At 58.8% G+C, this 20,313-nt stretch overlaps 1 protein-coding gene and 1 long non-coding RNA gene across 3 annotated transcripts in view; one reads left to right on the top strand and one right to left on the bottom strand.

The window, feature by feature from the left end:
- Nucleotides 1-676: 676 nt before the first annotated feature.
- Nucleotides 677-5,031, bottom strand: LOC120365042 (uncharacterized). The gene is made up of 3 exons (XR_005580082.2): nt 4,360-5,031; nt 3,291-3,466; nt 677-2,009 (listed from the first exon to the last, which is right to left on the bottom strand). It is a non-coding gene; the product is annotated as an uncharacterized LOC120365042 (long non-coding RNA).
- A 134-nt stretch (nt 5,032-5,165) lies between these two features.
- The window catches only part of GALNT9 (polypeptide N-acetylgalactosaminyltransferase 9), a 127,591-nt gene continuing 112,443 nt past the window's right edge, over nt 5,166-20,313 (top strand). Inside the window, exon 1 of one of the 2 annotated variants that reach the window (XM_039472341.2) lies at nt 5,166-5,776. In XM_039472341.2, coding sequence (XP_039328275.1) covers nt 5,536-5,776 — 241 coding nt within the window. In that variant the 5' untranslated portion in view covers nt 5,166-5,535. The remainder of the gene's footprint in view (nt 5,777-20,313) is intronic. The other variant, XM_039472342.2, reaches the window with a different exon arrangement.

Raw genomic sequence — 20,313 nt, forward strand, 5'->3', positions numbered from 1 at the left:
GCTCATACACACAGGCACACATGTGCACATACATGCACAAGCACACACCTACACACACACAAGCATATGCACAAGTGTATATACATACACGCACACATGCATTAACACACATGCACACACAAGCACACATCACACGCATGCACATACACACAAGCACACACACCTGCATATACACACAAGCAAGCACACATGCACACACAAGCACACATGCATGTACACACAAGCACACACACATACACAAGCACTCATGCACACACACGCATATACATACACATGCACACATGCATATACACACGTGCACACATGCATATGCACACACAAGCGCACACACATTCTTGCCCTGGCACCACTTCTCACACCTCTTCACCTGTTGGACTTACCTCTTTACCTGGAGAAGGCGGGTGGTGCCTGGGCCGCTGGGTTTCAGTCCCGTGTCCCTTCATCTTCAGCACACTACAAACCCACATCACCTGCTGGATGCCCACTGTGCCCTGCTGTGGAGTTAATGGGCTGTGGGCCAAGCCAGCTGTCACACAGGGGCATGTGAGGGTGGCACCGGGGGTAATGAATAAACGGCCACAAACATCTCTTTAAAGCCACCAACAGTCTGCTCTGCCACCAGAGCCCAGGACAGGAAGACGGGCCCGGAAAATCAGGCTCAGATCCAGGCCCTCCTCGTTGATGGGTCAGAGCTTAAATCCTGGCCTTGCTGCAAAGGACTGGTCTTGCCAAAGTATTATAAGCAAAGCGGAATGAAAATTAAAGTTAACTCTGAAGCCAAGGTACTCTTCGGAAAAAAAAAAATTGCCTGATTTAATCATTCCACATTTTAAACGTATATCAACATCACATTGTAACTCATATAATATATACAATTATTTGTGAATTTAAAATAACTTTTTAAACCAATACAGAAATGCAGGAGTGGAGGGGAAAGGGGGAGGGGAAAGGAGGGGAGGGGAGGGGGAGGGAAGGGGTTAGTGTATTATTGAGTTCAATCAAGGAAAGTCTGCGTCCTCAGGTGTCAGTATGTGTGCTGGAAAAATCACAGGCCTTAAAGTCCAACAGACCAGTGTTCAAATAATGATTCAGTTATTTAAGAAGAATCCGGGGTGTCAGTTCCCCGCACGTTGTCTCCTGGGCCTGAACTGGAGCTGCCAGTGGATGTCTGTGGTCCAGTCTCAGCGGAGACTTGGCCCTCGAAACATCGGCCCGTACGCAGGTCTCCTGGGGGAGCCCCCCCCCTTTTCTGCCCTCCATGCCCAGAGGATCTTGGGCCAGGAGGGGGACGCGGAGGCCAGATCCACCCTTGTCAAAACCAAAATGCGCAGCACCCAGTCATGTTTCGCTTTCGTCCCAGCTTCTGTGAAACGGTTGCACTGGGGTCTGATTTAACGTGCACCATACATTGCTACTCTGGGGAGCCCAGCACGTGGGGGCGTGGGGCGAGTTTGGAATAAAATCCCGATTTGCTGGAAGGCTGCTGTGCTGATGGAGAGAGCTTGATTCTCCCAAAGACCCGGTCCTCCCATCTTCTGAGCCTGGGGCAGGATCTCCCTTCCCAGCCCACTGTTCACGCAGGGCCCGTGTGACAGTCTCTGTCCGGTGATGCTGGACACAGCGGGGGTCGATTTGGAGTGGGGCGTTTACAGCGTGAGGACCCCGAACGCTCCTCTTAGCTGGCCATCACTGCACTCTTGCCGGGGGCTCTGAGTGACTCTGGTCAACAGAACTCCCCGGTGACCCCAGTGGATACGTAATCCTGTGAGAAATCACCGTGTCATTTGTGCCGTTGAGGTTTGGGGGTTGCTTGCCATCACTGCATAACCCTGTCTGCTCAAGGGACACTAAGATGCTGAAACATGGCATGCCGTGTTCCCGGGGTGATGCCTGAGTGAGAACATGCCTTTCTCTCCATGAGGCGGCCAGAAAGCACTTCAGTGACTTAAGTTCCAATCTGTGGTTCCAGGAAAGGGCCAGGTCCAAGTCAGGGCGAGTGCCGTTCAGATCTGTGCAAAACAATCCAGGCTAAACCTCCCAAGGGCTTAACCTCATGGGCAGGGAAAAGCCAGCACTTCCCCTCCCTGGGCTCATTTTAAATTCCATGGTTGTGCCCTCCCATGCGCCCTCTTGGACAGGGTTCGTCACTGCACCCCCATGGGTGCATGCGCCTTCTCGGACGGGAGTTCATCTCCACACCCCGGGACTGCCTCACATGTTACAACTTACTGAGCATTCACTATATATATAATAATATATATATATGTATATAATAATATATATATATTATATATATAATATATATATATATATGTATTTTTTTTTCTTTTTTTTTTCTTGTTTGTTTGTTCGTTTGTTGAGACGGGGTCGCAGTCTATCACCCTGGCTGGAGTGCAGTGGTGCGATCTCAGCTTACTGCAGCCTGGACCTCCCCAGGCTCAGGCGATCCTCCCACCTCACCCTGCCATGTAGCTGGAACTACAGGTGCACACCACCACGCCTGGCTAGTTTTTTGTATTTTTTTTTTTTTTTGTAGAGATGAGGTTTTGCCCTATTGCCAGGCTAGTCTTGAACTCCTGGGCTCAAGTAATCCACTGGCCTCAGCCTCCCAAATTTCTGAAATTACCAGGGGGAGGCCATGGCCTCCCGTATATTCTAAAAATCAAGCAAATGCTAGTTTGCCAGACTATCGGCTGCATTCTCTTCCACGTAAAGTACCCGGGTTTTTTCCCATGTCCAATGTACTTGTATTTCCAATGAAATTTACCCAGATCTTGACAGTAGTTAGGCCACATCTTTTCCTGCTAGATTTTAGAATGCAGTAAAATGTATTTACGTGAATAAAATGTTTTCTACAAAACCAGTTTAACATCCCTTTCATTACACATCTAATGAAAAGTGCTTGATGTTTTCTCTTGAGCGACCGTGGCTAATACAGTCGATTCTGGAGCCCAGTTGTCTGGGCTTGAATCCCGGAGCCACGCTCTGCCATTGATGTGACCTTGAGAAGCCAGTACCCTCTGGGTGCCTCAATTTCCCCAAAAGGAAAATGAGATCTCGCCAGCTTGCATTACAGCTCAGTGCAGCTGCTGTCTGTATTAACCAGGAGATAGCCACGGAAGGCTAGTGCCTGCGAAACTGTGGCACCATGCCTGCACCAGCGAGCTGCATTACGATTCCAGTAGCTATCCTCGTAATGTCGGGAAACATTTTACAACCTTCATTTTATAAACAGAAAAACACGGCATTTTAAGGAGAGACACGGGAGTGGCTATTGATCAAAAACAGACCAGGGTTTATCAAGCTTGCTGCGTCACAAGCGTCTCCGGAGTGATGAGTGAAAGCAGGTCCCAGCTCTGTCTCGGAGCAGGTTATGTGTCCGGTACACGCCCTGCAGACAGCTGCCACCGGCCCAGTGTCGGGTCCTGCCTGGTTCTGGTCCTCTGGATTTCCTGAGATAAACGTCCTGAGGAAGAAAAGAACAGCTCAACAAAGAAACGAGAAATGGGTGTTCAGCTCGCCCAGCCTCTGCCAAGGGGCAGAAAACCTCCAAGTTGGAGAGGCTGCCATGCCTGATGCCAAGAAACGCAAACTGAGCTCGGAGCCAGAACCCCGCAGGTCCCCCATACACATGTGCACACACAGACACACAAACACATACAGTCACGCACATGCACACAGAGACACATGTACATATGAACACACAGAAATATGAACACACAGATGCACACACATGAACACAGTCACAGACACATGTACACAAATACACAGACGTGAACACACAGGTATACCTACAAACACCCATGCACACATGAACACAGAGACATGCGCATATATGAACATACAGACACACATGAACACAGAAACATACACAGACACGTACACACAGGGACACATGAACACCCACAGATACATGCTCACAGATACATGCACAGACACACAGACATGCACACACATGCACAGACACACATGCACACACATGGACACATGAACACACAGAAACATGCACAGACACAGAGACACATGCACACACAGACACACAAACACATGAATACAGATACACAGACATTGAAACACATGGACACACAAACACAGATACATGCACACAGAGACACAGATACACAGACATGCAACTACATGGACACACAGACACATGCATGTGCATGCACGCTGACACAGCACAGATGTGCACATACACAGATGCACAGGTGCACACAGAGGCAAATGCATGCACACACACATGCACACACATGTGCACACACACGTGCACACACACGGACAGAGCCAGGAGCTTCTTCATCTCTGCACGGAAGGCCAAGCACAGGCGTGCTCTTAGTAAATGCTCCGTCATTTACTTACCCCACAAACATTTACTGAGCACCAACTGTATGTCCGATATCTGGGAACAAGTGGTGAACCCTGCCTTTCAGGCGGAATGCCTGCCTTCTGGGTGCTTGCATTCTGCAGGGGGGTGGGAAGTTCGGCCCCTGTGCCCGGTGGCTTGGCTGACGTCTCCCTTGGATTCTAGGGTCTCCTCCACAAAACGCCAGTGTGGGGCCAGCTCAGAGCCTGGGCTGGGGGGTCAGCCGGGGTTTGCGGGCCTTGCCTCCTACCTGAGAGCCTGGCTCAGGGACGGGCCTTACCCTCTCCTGGTGCTGTCTGGGGAGGTCCCGCTGCATCCCAAGCCTCCCACCTGTCCTAGGACTCAGCTTCCCCGGTCCTGAGCCCTGGAGACGGGAGTGGGGGCTTGGCTTAGGAGGGGTGGGCAGGAGACCACCAAAGCGGCTCTGCCCCGGCCCTGCCCAGCCACCCCCTCCCACATTCACGTGGCCGACACCGCCCTGACCCCTGGCCGGGCATTCCCCGGAGGCCCCGCTTTCGGGTCAAGCTTGAGGTCGATTCGGACCCTGTGGCCTCCGGGAGCCCCGGGCGTCGGGAGGGTCCTGGGGAAGGGGGAGGGTCCGCGCCCGCCAGCCCCGCCCCCTCCCCGCACCCGCGTGCCCTTGGCCCAAGCTCCTGCGGCGCGCTCCCCCCTCCGCACCCCCGAACCGGCCGTGCCGGGGTCCCCGGGGGCGCGGGCGCGCGGGGGGGCGGTCCCGGGGGGCGCTGGGCGGGCGGGGCCGGGGCGGGCGGGGCGCGCATGCAGATGAGCCGAGCGCGGGCCGCGTCACTCCGCACCGGCGCGGTGGCTGCGGGGCGGGCAGGAGCCGGCACAGCCACCCAGCGCCGCCCGCTCGCGCCGCCCTCTCCGCCCCCCGCGCCCCCCGCACCCCCCGGGGCGGGACCCTCTGCGGGGGATGCCGGCCGCGCCCCGCGCCCCCAGCCCCGGGCAGCCCCCTGCGCGCGGGGACCCCGGGTGGCCGCGGCCGGGCGCGCCGAGCTGGTGCTGAAGGGACAGCTCCTGGTGCTGAAGGGACAGCGCCCGGCCCGGCCCCGCGCGCCCAGCCCGGGCGGCTCCGGGTCCCCGAGGCCGAGGTCGGGCTGGGAGGCCGGGGATGCCCCGCGGGTGAGGCGCCCCCGCCCGCAGCTGCGTTCATGGCGGTGGCCAGGAGGATCAAAACTTTGCTGACGGTCAACATCCTGGTGTTCGTGGGCATCGTCCTGTTCTCCGTGTACTGCCGCCTGCAGGGCCGCTCCCGGGAGCTTGTGCGCATCGTGGGCGCCGCCGACCGCCGGGTGCGCAGCCGGCACGCCAAGGTGGGCGCGCTGGGGGAGCGCGAGGCCATCCTGCAGCGCCTGGACCACCTGGAGGAGGTGGTCTACAACCAGCTCAATGGTGAGCGGGGCGCCCGGAGTGGGGGCGTGGGGCGGGACAGAGGCCGCAGCCACGACCACCCGGCGTGATGGGTCAGGCCGGACTCGTGTGGGCGCCCCTCTGCGCCCCTGTGGGAGGGTATCCATGAGACAGACAGGAAAGGGAAGGGCTGTGGAGGCCCCTCCAGTGGAGACTTGAGAAGCCCCCCCAGGATGACTCCAAACTGACTCCCCAAAAGACCTTCTGCAGGGATCTTTGGACCTGCTCCAGGAGCAGGCAGTGCCTAGGTGCGAGTGCAGGGTTGGGGCGGGCCTGGAGCTCCGGAAGTGGGGGTGTCAGGTTTAGGCTGCGCCTACCCCTCAACTCTTGAAGGTGAGGAAAGAGAAGGGTGGGGACGCCGCCCTTGGGAGGCTGCTGGTGCGGTATCCTTTGTCCCTGAGGCTCGAAAGCACCTCAAATGCTTTGACACCTGGCCTAGTTGACCCCTTGTCCTGGGGGTGCCTGAGGCCTCCTTAGAAAGTTGTTGTGGGGGAAGAAGTGGCAGGCTGAGACCTGAGACCCGTGGGGGATGGCACTGGGGACTCAGCGGGGCCTGGTGGGGCTCATGACTCAGGGGACCTAGGAGGTGGCACCTGGGAGCCCCAGAGTCCGTGAGAGCCTCCAGCTCCTGGTGGGCCTGTTTCATCCCCTGAGGACATGGGTCAGCCTGAGAGGCAGCACCAATGTCACCACAGGTCAGGGCCAGTGGCCACAGCTGCCCGGAGCAGGCACTTTTCTGCTGGCCACACTTTCCCAGAGGAGCAGCTGCCCCCGGGGCTGCTCTGTGAGTGGAGCTGGAAAGCAGGAAGAAAGTTTGTGCGTGTCTCCATCGCTAGCCGGCGTTTCTTTCCGTTCCGAGCTGATGATTCAGGTTTCTCCATTGGCAGCCCCAGCAAACCTCCTCCAGAAAGCGCCCGTAACAGGCTGGAGTGGGAGGTGTCTGGGAGCTGGGGTTACGGGCCAGGCGGGGGCTCCGGATCTGCAGGCTGTCTGGCCTGCTGTGTGTGGGGTCAAAGACGTGGGGGTCGTCTTGCATTTCCTTCAAGGAGCCACAGCCTCCCTTGAGGGTGGGCTGCAGACAGGCCTTGGGGTGGGGTGATGGGGGAGGTGAATCCCCAGGACAAGTTATTGTCCCAGCTTTGTCTGGCTCAGAGCACCCTGACTTCCTGGGCATCTTCTCAGCACCCACAGAATCCCTGACTCCCATAGAGCTGTTCTGGTGAGCTCTGTGGCTTCTCTGATCTTTCCGATTCAGTGGGAGCCACTAGGGGGAAAGTGGTTCACCCAGCCGCCGGCCGGGATCCGTCCCCGGAGGGCGGCGTGCAGCGGCAGCACACGGCTCTGTTGAAGCGTGCTCGCCGAGGCGTTATGGTCTGTTTTATGGGGAGAGCCGGAGGATTACATAAAAACACTGGCAGCCTGCCAAGGTTGTGCAATACCACGGGGGCAGCTCCGCCCAGAGTCGCTTCCCGCCTCACCCTTCAAGGTGAGGAGCGCCGGGATTCTGGGTGGTGGAAAAACCCAGAATGATCCGCTTTCCTGACATTGGCGGGAGATAAAGCAGCATTCCCGGAAAGGGTGTCTCCCCCTCCCCCCCCCCCTCCTCTCCTCTGTCTCCTTCCTCCTCACTTCCCTCCCCCTCCCTCCTTTCTCTCTTTTAAAATCATTTCTCCTTCTTTTCTTCACCCCAGCTTTCCTCCCTCGTCAGCCTCTGAACTGCCCCCACCGCCTGTCTGCTCCTCTCTCTGCCCTCCACCTTTTGACAAGGCCAAGTTTTGTCCCCCTCTGTGATGAGGCCATGCTGTGCCCTCTCTGTGACCGGTGGGGCTGGCAGTGTCTAAAGCAAGAGTCAGCCAACCTTTGCCCAGGAAACAGCAGGAGACACCAAAATCGCTGTCCTCCCTGGTGGGGCCCTAAGGGGATGGTGGAGCAGCAGAGGCCTGACGTCTGTGTCTGTGAGGCCATTTGAAAAGCACATTGCCCGTTCCGATGTTGGCACCGGCTCTCAGTGTTACAAGGTGTGGAAGAAGGCTTCCTGGAGGAGGCGCCTGCTCTTCCATCACAGCCTGTTCCAAACTGACATCTCAGGATACAAAATTGATTCCTGGGAGCTCCCACTCGATGCCACCCATCTGAGCTCAGATACCAACCCAATACCAATCCACCCGAGCTCAGACACCAACCCACCCAAGCTTGGAAAGGAGAGGGGAATCCAAACAAAAGGGACTGGTCACTTGACCCTGCCCTGACTGCTTCCTGGAATTCCTCTGCCTGCTGGGGGGCCTGGTAGAAGGGTGTCCACATCTTCCTCGGAGCTGGAGGAACAGGAGGGCTGTCGGGGTGGCGAGGGCCCAGAATCGGACGGTCTCCCCACACCCTGCCTCCACTGGCCCAGTAGCCTTTCTTTGGGGTGTCCATTGACCTTGGCCAAGAACTCTTAAGGAATGTGTGCAGATTCGAATTCATGAGGCTCAGGAGGGAAAGTTCATGAAGGAGAGGCTGTGTAGTCACCCCTCTGTGTACGTGAGTGTTTGCTCTAAATTCAGTGCTCAGGGCAGGGAAAAACGTTTACACACAAAAACCATCTTCAACTGCACATAAAAGACAGCATCGGAGGTTCTGTGCATGCAGCGGACATAGCAAGTTTCCCAAACATGGAACTTGAGAGCCTGTCACTCAAGGAAAAGGAGGAGGGAGAAATGTCTCCCCTCGCTTGTCTGGCATTCAAACGCTTCTGCCATGGAGAGGATTTTCAGGCCTCTTGAGATGGGAAGGGGAGGGGAGACAAAGGACCCCCCTCCAGGCTCTTGCAGGCCCCCCGCCAAAGCACTTGCTTGAAGGGCTGTTTGCTGCTGTGCGCAGAGAGCAGGTGAGGGCCACCACCAGGGAGCAGGGGCTGGACTCCCGTGTCCCAGGGATGGGCTCACTCTATGCTGGGAGAGGAGAATCACCCCCGCCTGGCACGGCCACACCTCTGACCCCTCAGGAAGAAAGACTGTGAGCGGAGGATGGAGCTGGGATGGCGACGGGAAGTTCTGTTTCGGTTAGTTGGTTGTGAGGGAGGTCGTTTCTCAAATTCAGGGCACACGTGTGTGAATTCCCGCTAACTAGCCTGCCCCAGCCCAGGTCCCAGGGCATGCTCAGGACTGAGGAGGTCCGGGCCTGTGCAGCAGGAAAGTGGAGAGCCTGGGGCAGGCGGGCCATGGGCCCCAGAGGGCTTCAACCAGGGGAGAGCCTGTGTGGGCCACAGGCCTCAAAGGGCTTCAGCCAGAGGAGAGCCTGGGGCGGGCGAGCCACAGGGCCCAGAGAGCTTCAGCAAGGCAGCGCTGGCTTTAGAGGGACCCAGGTTTCTGTCATTGCTAAAAGTTTAAATTTAAAAAGCAGAAGGCCCTACTGTGGCCAGCCGGTTGCTGGCCACAGAAGTTGGGGTGTGGCAGCGTCTGTGGCAGGCCGGTCCTGCCCCCGGCTGCTGGTGCGGGGTCTTGGACACGGCGCTGCATGTCAGCCACCGGATGACAGTGTGTCTTGCGTCTGTTGTGGGAAGCGTGTGCCCTGTCGGCGCCGTGTGATGAGTGACGGCCAGGCAGGAGCTTGAGGACCGCGGGTCAGAGGTGCACGCAGAAGGTGCAGTCAGAGGCGCCTGGGGCCAGTCGGTCGGGTCCGGCCTGTGTCTGGCTGCCGCCCCTGCGTGTGTCTCAGAACGCCCTGCGGCCCCCACTCTGCCGGCTCCAGCGCCCGCTCCGTCAAGAGCTGCAGAGGGTGTCAGGTGTGGGTTTCTAAAAAGGGGTTTCCAAGCTTCTGCTCTGCGTAAGCATTTCCATTTTGGAAACGCTTTGAGAAATTCTTGCTAGGAAATGGGAGTTCCAGCAGAAGCTTTTCCTATTTATTTGTGAGTTTTATTTCCCAAATGGCTCCTGCTGGTTCTGGGCGGCCTTTCCAGCATGAGTTCATTATCTCCACCCTCCCCTGAACTCCCTCCGTGGGTCACAGCTTTCCACGCTGCTGAGCCGAACAGCCGGAGTGGCCGCAGCCGGGAAGACACCTGCATCAGGCCGGGCCCGGCAGGCCTGGCTTCACCGGCAGCAGCATCGCCGGGCGGGCCTGGGGCCGTTTTCCACGCGGATCGTGAATGTCTCGGCCCTGCCCCGGCCCAGTTTCACAGCTTCCCATGACTGTGGATCTACTGCAAAAAGTGAAAAGTAGTTACAACCCACAGCTGGAGCCCCCGCCCTGGCCCTGATGATGAGGCCGGGTTCTCGGCTACCGGATGGGAATGGCCTCTCCTGTTTCCCGACACCCGCCAGGTGCCCGGGCCTCGGAGAAGCCGGTGTTTCCCAGGGTCTGAGGAGGTGGGCGGCGTTTCGGCCGTGAGTTTTCTTCCTGGCAAGTGCACCGGCGCGTCAGCTGCACGAGGACAGTGTCCACTCACACCGCCCCCAGATTCGCTGGGGATCTTGGCGCCAGGAGACACAGGTGTGCCAGAGCCCCTCAGCCACCCTCACCTGGAGGGTGGGCTCCGTGCAATCCTGTGCCTTGGAGTCTTGTGGGAGACGCGCTCCTGAACGGTTGTCAGCCACTTGCCCGGCCCACAGCCTGCGTCCACACACGGAGGGTCCAGGCGGGTGGTGATTCCCAGTCTCATGTGCCGGGCTGAGTGTTTGCATTTATGATTCAGCTCAGCAAGAGGCATGTTTCAGAGTTTTGGAACTGTTTTCTGAAAGGACATTTTATCCTTCATATCCTTCATTGGCTGGAAACTTGACAAAAATAAGTCTGTAAATTTCCACGTCTGATCTCCCGCTGAGGACAAATGTGCAGACGGGGCCCGCATCTGGGACCTGTGCAGGCAGCGGCCCGTCCTCTCTTGAGCAAGCACAGATGCCTGTGAAGGGACAGGAGGTGGAGAAGCCAGGAGGGGCGGAGGAGGTGGTGAGGCTGACGCTTGGCTCCCACGCCCCTGGAAATGCCTCGTGACCCCAGCTTTCCCTTACGGGATGTCCAGCAGAGCGATGGCGGCCTGCCACTCAGCGAGGACTGGTGTCAGCGAAACTCTGACATTTCCCCACTAGTTGGCATTCGCAGAAGGAGAAGCTCATTTTCCAGTCGTTTAAAAGGTGCTCAGTGCAGGGCCTGGGACACACACAGGTGAGGGAGCTAGTGTCCAAGTGGTGAATGAGGAGAAGGAGCCTCCAGGAGAGAATCTGGGAAAAGCGTCAGGTGTGGGCGGCAGGTACCGAGGTCCCAGTGGGCCCTGGGGTCCAGGGTGGTCGGGGGAAGTGAGTCAGGGGGGCATTAAGTGCCGGGGCAGGGTCTGCCAGCCCTCTCTCGGTCTCTGCAGCCCCGGGAAGGTTGCCAGCTGCACTCCCAGGCTCTGGGCCGTGCCGGGGGGTTCTTGACGAGGGATGTAACACCGTGAGTGCCCGTTTCCCGGGGGCACTGAGGTCCCATCCCTGGGAGTGCCCGTCTCGCCGGCTGCTTGAAGCACATTTCCAGTTTCACTCAGATCTGCCAGGACTCAGATGAGCCAGGTGGCTTATTAGCAGATGGGAAACCGAGGTCTCCGGAGCGGCTGCAGTTCCGTGGCCTTGACTCCAGACTGACGGGGGCCCTCAGCTAGGGCTGGCGTGCGCGGACGGTTCTTCCTGGCGGGGCCGCCCTGGGTTGGTTGTGAATGCTGAGCAGCGTTTGGCTCCATGCAGTGCCAGGGCACCCTCCTCCCTGCCCGCCAGGACACCAGGAGGCCCCTGGGATGAGAGTCCACCCTGGCACCTGCCTCACTGACCCTGCGGTGCCCACCGCCTGGGTCCACATCAAGCTCCTCCTGCCTCTGCTGCATGACTGTGGGCCGGTCACATGCCCCCCCCCGCACCTCAGTTTCCCTGTCTGGGAAGGTGGATGTCAGAGCAGCAGCCTCAGAGGGGCCTCGTGGCACTGAAGGGGGCAGTGGGCGTGGAGGCCTCGCTGTGCCAGGCGCAGCAGAAGGACCCCCATTGGCACCACCCACCTCCCCTCTGCCTCTGAGATGAGGGGGACTGATGTGTCTCCAACCCCAAAGGCGCCTGGCGGGGGCTGAGGGCTTTAGGGGGCCCAGGGACAGCGAGTTGCAGAGAATCAGCTCACGTCACGCCATGGAAGCTTCCCTCCTCCCCTCTCCACCTTTCCCAGCGCTCCAGGACCACCCTCCCGGCCTCCAACCTTGGCAACCTCCCTCTCGATCACAGACGAGGCGCCTCTCCCAGCACTGCACGGCTTCTCTGGCGGACACACCCGCCAGACTCTCAGTGCAGCACGGTTTCTGTTCTGTTTACTGATATTTACTAGTAAAACGATACGTGTTTTCTGTGGGTGCCAACCCATCACTTATTTAAGAAACAAATCAATTTAACTTAAAAGATGAGTCGATTTAAAAGAAACCGTTAAGTAATATGAACTCAAGCTTCTTCAGAGACGACAGATTCCCCGGAACCCAGAAGGATCCGAGGGGGACCGTCGGCCCCGCGTGGCCCTCGAGGGCTCTGGGCCGCGTCTGCCTCACCCGCCTCCTGGGGCAGAAACAGAACCCACGAAGCAGCTCCGGGCTCCGCAGCAGCTCTCCGGGTCGCGATTTTAAACAACAGTCTGATTTTAAACAACAACAACAACAACAAATAAAAGTAAAACAGTGTCGATGAGCTGCGGGAGACGGCTTGGCGCAGGCCCTGGCACGCTGCACCCACGCCGATTCGGGGACGCTGCTGCAGGAAGCTCCGTTTCTCCAGGAGTAGCCTGAGGCCCGCCAGCTCTGTGAGCAGCCGACATGGCTAATTTTCAGCTACAGAAAACTCAAGTCTGACAGCACACGCTCGCGGGACCCGGTGGCCCAGTGGTTCCGGCACAGGGCAAGGTGTGACCCAGCGGCGGGGCCCCTCGCTGCCCCTTTTTCTTAGGAACACCTGCATCGGATCCTCGCCTGCGTGGTGGGGTCACTGCCCCCAAACCTCAGGACACTGAGTGCAGAAGACACGGTTCCTCGGAGGGAGGTCAGGCTGTCAGGAGGGCGCAGAAGGCGGAGCTCCCAGGCCTGAGGAGTGTCTTCTGCCTGCGTGGGGCTGCGGGGATGGCACCAAGGTGACCTGTGGCCACGTGTTGCACTGGGCATGGTGGTGTGCGTGCCGGAGGCGGGGTGTGGACCTGCACCAGATGGAAGGGCCTGATGAGAAGCGGGCTCAGCTGGTGCGCGGGTCAGGGCTCTCCCGGGGAACCGAGCCAGTGCAGAGAGACCGGAGAGGAGACTCGGGGTCGGGCTGGGCTCCCTCGACAGTGACTGTGCTGGCCGAGAGGCCCCACGATCTGCAGGCTGCTGGCCCGGGAAGGTGGTGGGATCCTGAGTGCGGAGGCCTGAGGCCCGGGGTCAGGGTGGGAGAAACGGTGTAACTTCTACTCCAAAGGCCTGGGACCTGGCAGCTCCCTCCGATGCCCATAGGCAGGAGCAGAGGAGCTCTCAGCTCACACAGGACATGGAGCCGCCCTCCCGAGCCTTTCTGTCCCAGCTGGACCTCTGGGAAGAGGCCGATCCCGTCCAGCTGGGAGGGCAGCCCTTCCTTCCTCAGCCCCCATCAGACTCGAATCTTGCACAGACGCACCTGCGCATCTGAGGCCCTCTCAGTGGACGCAGAATTTACCATCACAGCCGGGGAATTTACCGTCACACCAGGGGGACACCCTTCCCTCAGAGGCATGCACGCTGCAGGCTTTGTGGCTCCGTGGCGGCCACAGACACCAGGTGTGTCTCTGCTCCTCGCTCCCAGCGAGTCTCTGCAGTGTCCAGAGGACCGATCCAGCCTCTCGGTGAGCATGCACAGGGCCATGAAAGGCCAGAAGCCCCATAGGGAAGTCAGGGGACACACGAGCTTCCTGCCTCTCCGCTAGGACTCTGTCACTTTTGAGCACCGAGCTAGCCGCTAGCAGAGGACGGGAGGAACGCTCTGTGGGGCTGGCCAGTCATGACTCGCCCAGGGCTGGGGCAGGAGCAGGGCTGGGCCTCCTCCCACGACAGAGGAGAGGGTGGACCTGACCACAGCCGGATCAGCCGGCGGACAGGAGGAGGGCAGGCGGCCCACGGCCACGCAGCGTGTGTCGGCGCTGCCCACACCCTGGCTACATCCCAGGATCCACCGGGAGGTTAGGGTGATGCCGAACCTGGAGGTCACCAGCTCCCGCCTGATCCCACAGCGGCGGCCCGACCCTGTGCCGGGGTTCAAGCGTGGATGCTTCAGGTGAGGTCTGAGGCCTGTGCCAATTGGATGCTGGGTTTGTGTCCCTGGCGGCCTGAGGCCCAGTGTTGGAGGCTGGACTGAAAGCTGGGGCGAGAAGGGACGGTGGCTGAGGACAGTGCTCTTCAGGCCGTCTGAGGAGAGGCCGCCATGTAGGTTCCCACGCACCCACCTCGCCGCTCACTTTAGGTCAGGCCGCCCAGCGCCCACGCAGCCCCACGACGCATCCAGCACGCTCCATCAGCGTCCCGCCGCCCGCGCTGCCGGGTCAGAGGGCTGCTCTCGGGTCCCACCGCCCACGCTGCCGGGTCAGAGGGCTGCGCTCAGGCTGCTGGCTGTCAGCGTTTTATTTTATTTTATTTTTTAAAGTTTTACGAGGCAGGGTTTCACTCCCACCACCCAGGGTCAAGTGATTCTGCCTTAGCTTCCCAAGTAGCTGGGATTACAGGTGCACATCACCACACCCAGCTAATTTTTGCATTTTTTGGTAGAAATGGGGTTTCATCATGTTGCCCAGGCTAGTCTTGAACTCCTGAGCTTAAGTGATCCACCATCAGCCCCCTAAAGTGCTGGGATTACAGGCGTGACCCACCACGCCTGTCGGTGTTTTACTTGTAAGTAAATGAGCCAAGTGCAGCTGTTCTTTGAGATGTCATCCTGGCCCCTGGTGGAGCACGGGAGAAACAGTGAGATCTGGTTGACCACGAATCACCCTGTGGCCCCCGGCAGCCCCTCGGATGCCCCTCCTCCCTTCCTTCCCAGCCCTGGTTGGAAGGGACAAGGCTGGGCCTCGGGGCTGGAGGGGCCCGAGGCTGGGGCCAGTGGGGGAGGGCCGGGCGCAGCTGTCCCTGAGCCAGGGGGTTCTGACCACTGCAGTTTTTGAGCGTTTAGGAATGTTTTCAAAAACTCAAAATCTCAACACAGGCTCACCAAAATTGTAGCGTATTTACATGTTTATGGATAACAAATTAATGCTTTTAACAGACTCACGGGAGTGTGACCCAATGGTGCTGTTCACAGATGATCCCGGAATTCATAAAATCCACAGGTCTCCACGGGGAGGTGGCCTGGGAGAGGAGCTGACCCCACGCTAGGGAGCGAGTGTGGACTGAGGAGTGGCGAGTCCAAGGCTGGGCCTGGGCACCGACCCGGAGGAGCACAAGAGAGGGTGTGGCGGGGGGGCCGGCGCAAGGGTCCTGTCCACAAAGCTGGGCAGGCTGACGCTGCCACTGCCCCTGTGGGGTGTGGAACAGGGCTGTGCTCTGTGGGGTGTGGGAGTCAGGCTGTGCTCTGTTCTGTGGGGTGTGGGACGGGGCTGTGCTCTGTTCTGTGGGGTGTGGCACAGGGCTGTGCTTTGCTCTGTGGGGTGTGGGACGGGGCTGTGCTCTGTGGGGTGTAGAATTCAGGCTGTGTTCTGTTCTGTGGGGTGTGGGACAGGGCTGTTCTCTGTAGGGTGTAGGATTCAGGCTGTGCTCTGTTCTGTGGGGTGTGGGACGGGGCTGTGCTCTGTTCTGTGGGGTGTGGGATGGGGCTGTGCTCTGTGAGGTGTGGGACGGGGCTGTGCTCTGTGGGGTGTGGGACAGAGCTGTGCTCTGTGGGGTGTAGAATTCAGACTGTGCTCTGTTCTGTGGGGTGTGGGACAGGGCTGTTCTCTGCAGGGTGTAGGATTCAGGCTGTGCTCTGTTCTGTGGGGTGTGGGACGGGGCTGTGCTCTGTTCTGTGGGGTGGGGGATGGGGCTGTGCTCTGTGAGGTGTGGGACGGGGCTGTGCTCTGTGGGGTGTAGAATTCAGGCTGTGTTCTGTTCTGTGGGGTGTGGGACAGGGCTGTTCTCTGTAGGGTGTAGGATTCAGGCTGTGCTCTGTTCTGTGGGGTGTGGGACGGGGCTGTGCTCTGTTCTGTGCGGTGTGGGATGGGGCTGTGCTCTGTGAGGTGTGGGACGGGGCTGTGCTCTGTGGGGTGTAGAATTCAGACTGTGCTCTGTTCTGTGGGGTGTGGGACAGGGCTGTGCTCTGTGGGGTGTAGAATTCAGGCTGTGCTCTGTTCTGTGGGGTGTGGGACGGGGCTGTGCTCTGTTCTGTGGGGTGTGGAATGGGGCTGTGCTCTGTGGGGTGTGGGATGGGGCTGTGCTCTGTTCTGTGGGGTGTGGGACGGGGCTGTGCTCTGTTCTGTGGGGAATATGAACACACATTTCCACAATGTCGTCTCAGAATAGACCCAGCACAGGGATTTACTGCAGCCACAGCACGGAGGGGTCTTCCCCTGGGACCGCGTCACCCGCACCCGTGGGATACCGTGTGGCGTGTGAGTGAGTGGCTCTAACACACAGCATCCCGAGTGCGCCCAGCCCTCTGTGCCGCGTGGGGAGGCCGTCTCTGGACCCTGCATTCCTACAAGGACACCAGGGCCAAGTGTGGGTCCACAGCCTGGTGATGGCAGAGCTGGGACCCGAACCCGCAGCCCCACAGAAACTGGCCCGGGAGATGCGACCTTCTCAGATCAGCAGCTGTAGCGCGACCTCGCCACGTCCTACAGGGGAAACGGGCTGTTTTTACTTTCAACAGAATAGTTCCGTGGCATCGACTCTGTGGGTAGCCCTGGTGTGAAACCCAGCAAGCCGTGATTTCATTTCTAAGAAAAGAACAGGCAGGGTCTGAATCCTGCAAGGGGCGATTTTCACGCTATTTTGAGAAAATTGTGGAAATGCGTGTTAATATTCCGAGGCTTGAGCACTGTGCAGTGGACACAGGAGGCCACCATGGTTACCTTAGTTGCTCGGTGCTGTCTTGTGGTTAAAATGTGGCTGGAGCGCTGGCCACCGGGACTCAGAGTCGAGCCCCACCACCTTCCCCGTGCCACCTCTGTCAGGCCACCCCGCGTCCCGCACCTCAGCGTCCTCGTCTGTGGAGTGGTGTGAGGACAGCCCTCACCTCTGCTGTGAGGACGCTGCGTGGGGGGCGCATGCAAAGCTCTGGGTTTCTCATTTCCACCATCCCAGGTCCACCCGACCTTCCCGCCCGACTCCACTGCACAAAAGCTAGTTTCACTCCGGCCCTAGAGGCAGGAACTCCAGGCTTCCACCGGAAACTGGAGACGGGCGTCGGGGAGAGGGTTTGATCGGATTCACGCTTCGTCCACTGAGCGCCTCCGGACCGTGCAGGGCCCAGCGGGGGTGCCCAGTGCCCGGAGCAAGTGCCTCTGCGAGTCCACAGCGGGCAGGGGTGGCAGCCTGCACTCTCTGCTCTCTGGGGCACAGGAGAGGGGATTGCTTTGAAGGGGAAGGTCAGGACAGCTTTATGGAAGAGGAATCTTTGAGCTGCGCCTTCGGAGTCGGCGGGATCTGAGTCCTAATCCCAATGTTCCAGACCCTTGTGCACTATCCAAAGGGAAGCGGAGGGCCAGGACGCCCACCCGGCCAGGCGCGGCCAGCCACCCCGTCTCCCTTGCTTTGGCCCCATAAATATTCATATTAGTTGAACACAAGTATTATGTATGAAGATTTATCAAATGCTATATTAGTCTCGGTGAGAATATATTTTACAGGTATTGCCACGTCCTGCAAAATATTCATGACTTCATGGTTTCAGAAGGGCAGTCAGTCTTTTCACTATCGACAATATGTTATTAGTTTGGGTCCCCAGGGAATCTTGAAAGACCTGTCTGTAATGAAATTAGCTGTTGTATTTGGAGGGAGTGGATAAAATTGAAGCTGGGAGAGAGAGAGAGAGACATTATCTACAAAGGCAAACCAGGGTCTCTCTTTTTTATCTTCGCTTTGTAATCATCAGAATTAATAGCTAGGCACATTAAATCAGTTTACATTTTTATAGTGGAAATAGAGAGGGGGCGACGGGGCTAGTGGGCGCTCCGCCTGCCGCAGCTTCCACACCCCGACGCAGACACCCAAGGTCGCAGGCACATGAGGGACCCGAGGCCTGGAGGGCTGGAAGGTGACGTGCTGCTGGCCCCCTCACTGGAACAGGGTGGGGTCCTGCTTGCTGGGCAGAGGCCGCTGTGGAGCTGCTGGTGTCCTGGGACCCCAGGGTGGAGGGAAGGCTGCTGTCCCGCAGCGGCGGCGCTGGTCCGGAGACACCTCTGTCCTTCCCGCCCGCGCTCGCTCACGGGGTTCCTTTTCCTTGTCTGCCTTGTGACGTCTGACCGTGTGCTGGTCGCTGCTGCTGGACGTGGATCTGCAGGCACAACCTGAGGCCCAGGCTGGAGACTCTCTCCTCTGGAGGGGTCGTGTTTGCTCCTCCAGGCTCCTGGGGGCCGCCCGTGCTGCCCTGCCCACACTGACCCTCTAACGCTGAGTTCGGGTCTCGAGGGTGGCTTGGGACGCGCAGACGCTGCATATGCTGCAGGCCGGTCCCCGTGCTCCCCTCACCCCGGTTTGTGAAGGGTGAGTATTCCATCTGGCACCTCTGGCTTCTCCCCCTTTCTCTCAAAGGTACAGTATTCAGAACACCCCCTTTGGGAAAAAGCAGATTCAGGCCCACTCCTTTCTCCGACTCCCATTTTCCCTTCACTTTCGGCCTAGCAATTTCTCGCCATCTTGTCAGGTATTCATTGATTTTTGGAAGTTGATGATGTTTAAATCCAGCATTCTTAGCGCTTCTCGGAGGAAGGCAGCTTGGTCTGGCTCCCAGAGGCCGCAGTTAAGGGAAACCTTAGCATGTGCCCCGTGGAGGCAGGTGCCCTGAGGCTGGGTGTGGACAGGCGGAGGCTTCAGCATGGGACAGCCGGGTTTGGGCTGTTTGGGGATCACGTCCCTCGGGCCATGGCCATGGAAGGACAGCGTGGCTCCCGTGTAGCACTCGCCTTCCCAGCAGCCCCTCCCTCTGCCCCTTCCTCCCGATTACCTTGCAACTGGCCGCCTCTCAATTTGTGCTGTTTCCTCTCTCGGAATATTGGCTTCAGTTGCTGTGACAGATGGAAATCAGTGACTCAAAGAGAAGCTGGGAGTTTGAAAACCCACTTCCTTCCAAGCTGAAAAATCACAGCCGCCCACCTCTCCCAGGTATGGGGTGCTGGGTGAGAAGGCGGCCAAGTGTGAAATGATTCTTCTGGGGGCAGGCACCTGGAGGGAGCCAGCAGTGACGCCTGCTTTCCTGGGGGGCCCTCAGCCCCCAGGAGACGGCGGCCCCATCCTTCTGGGTGGGGCCGTGGGGTGGGAGGCACCCTGACTTCACACGCCTGACCTCTGGCTCCTGGCGCTTGGCCCCGGCTCCTCTGGGTGAGAGAACTCACGGCCCTGACGGTCCCGGCCCCTGGGAGCCTCAGCTCCTTTGCTTCTGCGTGTAACAGATCCCGACCGAAATGCTGAACGGTGGTGCGACCTGTGACATCGGAGGGCTGGTGGGACCCTCAGGAGCCCAGCAGCACGTGCGTCCCGGCTCTTCCTTCCTGCAGGAGGCACTCGGCGTCGTGGTCATACACCGGCTGCCCCAGCCCCGAGCCTCGAGTCCTGGTTCCAGGCATGAAAAAGGCTATAGTAGGGCTGTGGATAAAAGGCATAAACCGCTGATTCCAGCAGAGTCTGCTTTTTCAGATGTGTTTCTCAGAAATTGCACCCAGCAAACTCCGCTGGAGTCCTACTGACGAGGTGTTAGTCCAGCGCCACCCTCAGCCGCGAGGTCACCCGGTGAGGCCGGGGTTTCCGCTGCGCCCACTGCCATCAAGCAGACAGCGGTCCTGCTGCTGGAGGACACAGGACAGGAGCTGGCCGGGCAGCCTGGGCATCTGCTGGGCCCTTCCCCACCCCCTCGCTCCTTCCTCGTGTGACATCTTTCTCTGTCCTCCTGTGGATCCCTGGTGCTGCCATAACACTGACCACAGACAGGTCTGTGCACAACGGAGATCCTCTCTCTGTTCTGGAGCCCGGGAGCCCGAAGCCATGGAGCCAGCAGGGACAGCTCCCGGGGGGAGGTCAGCTGCAGGCCTGTCGGGGGTCCGGGCAGCTGTGACTCCAGCAGGGACAGCTCCCCGGGGGAGGTCAGCCCCAGGCCTGTCGGGGGTCCGGACAGCTGTGACTCTGTTTGCCTCTGACGTCATGTGTCCTCTGTTCAAGTCACGTGGCCTCTGACATCATGTGGCGTCTGTTCTCTGCCTGTGGTGGTCCAAGCCCCTCATTTTCCAGTCAGGACGCTTCTCATTGGATTTAGGCCCCCTGCCCCGAGTCCAGGATGACAGATGTCATCTGAAATCCTTACCTTAATTATACACGGAAACACATTCCTCCTACATCCACGCTCCCGATTATCTTGCAACCC

This window comes from Saimiri boliviensis, chromosome 7, assembly GCF_048565385.1.
Source record: "Saimiri boliviensis isolate mSaiBol1 chromosome 7, mSaiBol1.pri, whole genome shotgun sequence".
Lineage (NCBI taxonomy): Eukaryota > Metazoa > Chordata > Mammalia > Primates > Cebidae > Saimiri > Saimiri boliviensis.